This window comes from Limulus polyphemus, unplaced genomic scaffold, assembly GCF_000517525.1.
Source record: "Limulus polyphemus unplaced genomic scaffold, Limulus_polyphemus-2.1.2 Scaffold292, whole genome shotgun sequence".
Lineage (NCBI taxonomy): Eukaryota > Metazoa > Arthropoda > Merostomata > Xiphosura > Limulidae > Limulus > Limulus polyphemus.
Window position 1 is genome coordinate 728,945 of NW_013665902.1, and position 1,487 is coordinate 730,431.

At 35.7% G+C, this 1,487-nt stretch overlaps 1 protein-coding gene across 1 annotated transcript in view; it reads right to left on the reverse strand.

Moving 5' to 3' along the window:
* Positions 1-1,121, reverse strand: part of LOC106457104 — a 2,185-nt gene extending 1,064 nt beyond the window's left edge. Inside the window, exon 1 of the mRNA XM_013916486.1 lies at positions 1,015-1,121. Within this exon, the coding sequence (XP_013771940.1) occupies positions 1,015-1,121 (107 nt within the window). The remainder of the gene's footprint in view (positions 1-1,014) is intronic.
* Between the last annotated feature and the right edge of the window lie 366 nt (positions 1,122-1,487).

The window sequence follows — 1,487 nt, forward strand, 5'->3', positions numbered from 1 at the left end:
AAAATAGAATTACGTGAAAGAAACGAAGCCTCAATCAGGGGTATTAAATAATGTTAACATTTTTCATGACATAAAATCAATTTTGTGCCTGCCAGGGCTTGAACCCGGGAACTCTCCGCGTGTTAGGCAGATGTTGTTTTTTTCCTCTTTATTAATTCTCCCTCATAGAGGAGGAGTAAACAAACATATATCAGTTATTCAACACATCTCATGACAATGTCCAAACAAACCTGGATAGTAATAAAAAATACTTAAGGTCAATTACTTAAATTAGATACACAGAAAATTAGTAATAACAAACAAACAAAAAATGTTGCTAAAATTAATAAAAATAAGATGATCTAAATTGATAAACATGAAAAATCAAATAATGTTATCATACCAAATCACGACATAGGATGTAACCCTGAACACCTTCACTTACCAAATGCCCAGAATCGCGATAAATATTATAAAAATCTGACAGTTTGTCTCGTAACCGTAAAAAATCGAAATAAATTTTAGCTTTAAATTGAACCTTAAAGATATTCACAAAATGAACACCAACACCACGTGATACTACCTTACTACGAGCAGAATAAATCACAAACTTAGCTATACACGAACACAAGCGTAACAATCTGAGGTGATTCAAACTCAAATGAGGTAAAATTCCAACCAAAGCCACCTGTTCTTTTTTATGGTCCATTAAGCAACGGCCTAGAACTATCTTCAACAAAGTAAAAACTAAATTCCACATATCTTGTATTTTGGAACATTGGAAAACAAATGAGCAATAGTTTCTCTATCCACATCACAGAAGGAACATAAGCCCGTTGGATGATGGAACATATGAACCAACTTAACATTGGTGGTCACAGCATGATGTCAAATAAGATAAGCTAAATTACAATGCTGGTAACCAACACTGATAACTTTTTCAATTTAACAAAGTCTCTCAGCACGTTACAGTTCACCACCCCTATCTTAAATAGATTCGCCATACTGGGGAAAATGGTAATATCTGTAATTTACTTTTTGTTAGTAGTTTTTCTCACACGAGGTATTCGAGCCTTACTCAGATGAGTATCAGATGATTCCAAAACTCTCTTGTTACCACTATTCGAAGGATCCACCTCCATATCAACCGCTAGCACTCTCTACGGAGGAATGCAATGAAAAAATGGCTGTCAATATTGCAATACTACATAAACTCAGCTGAAGTTTCTACTCCAACAGTCACCACAAAGATGGTATGAAGAGCCATTTCTCGAGTTATACGAACTTCCTACTTTGACCAGTGACCTTTAAATTGCGGCCAATGACCATAAATTAATTAATTACATGAAACAGCGTGGTAGGACATTAAGGGTGTATCATTGTTGTTGGGAAACGACTTGGCTGGGGGAAAAGTTGTTGCCGAACCTAAAATCACTGTTTTATCTAAGGATGACGATGTTGTTGAGGAGAATTCCGATGTGTTTCCCTCATGTGCTGTGACTCGAGCT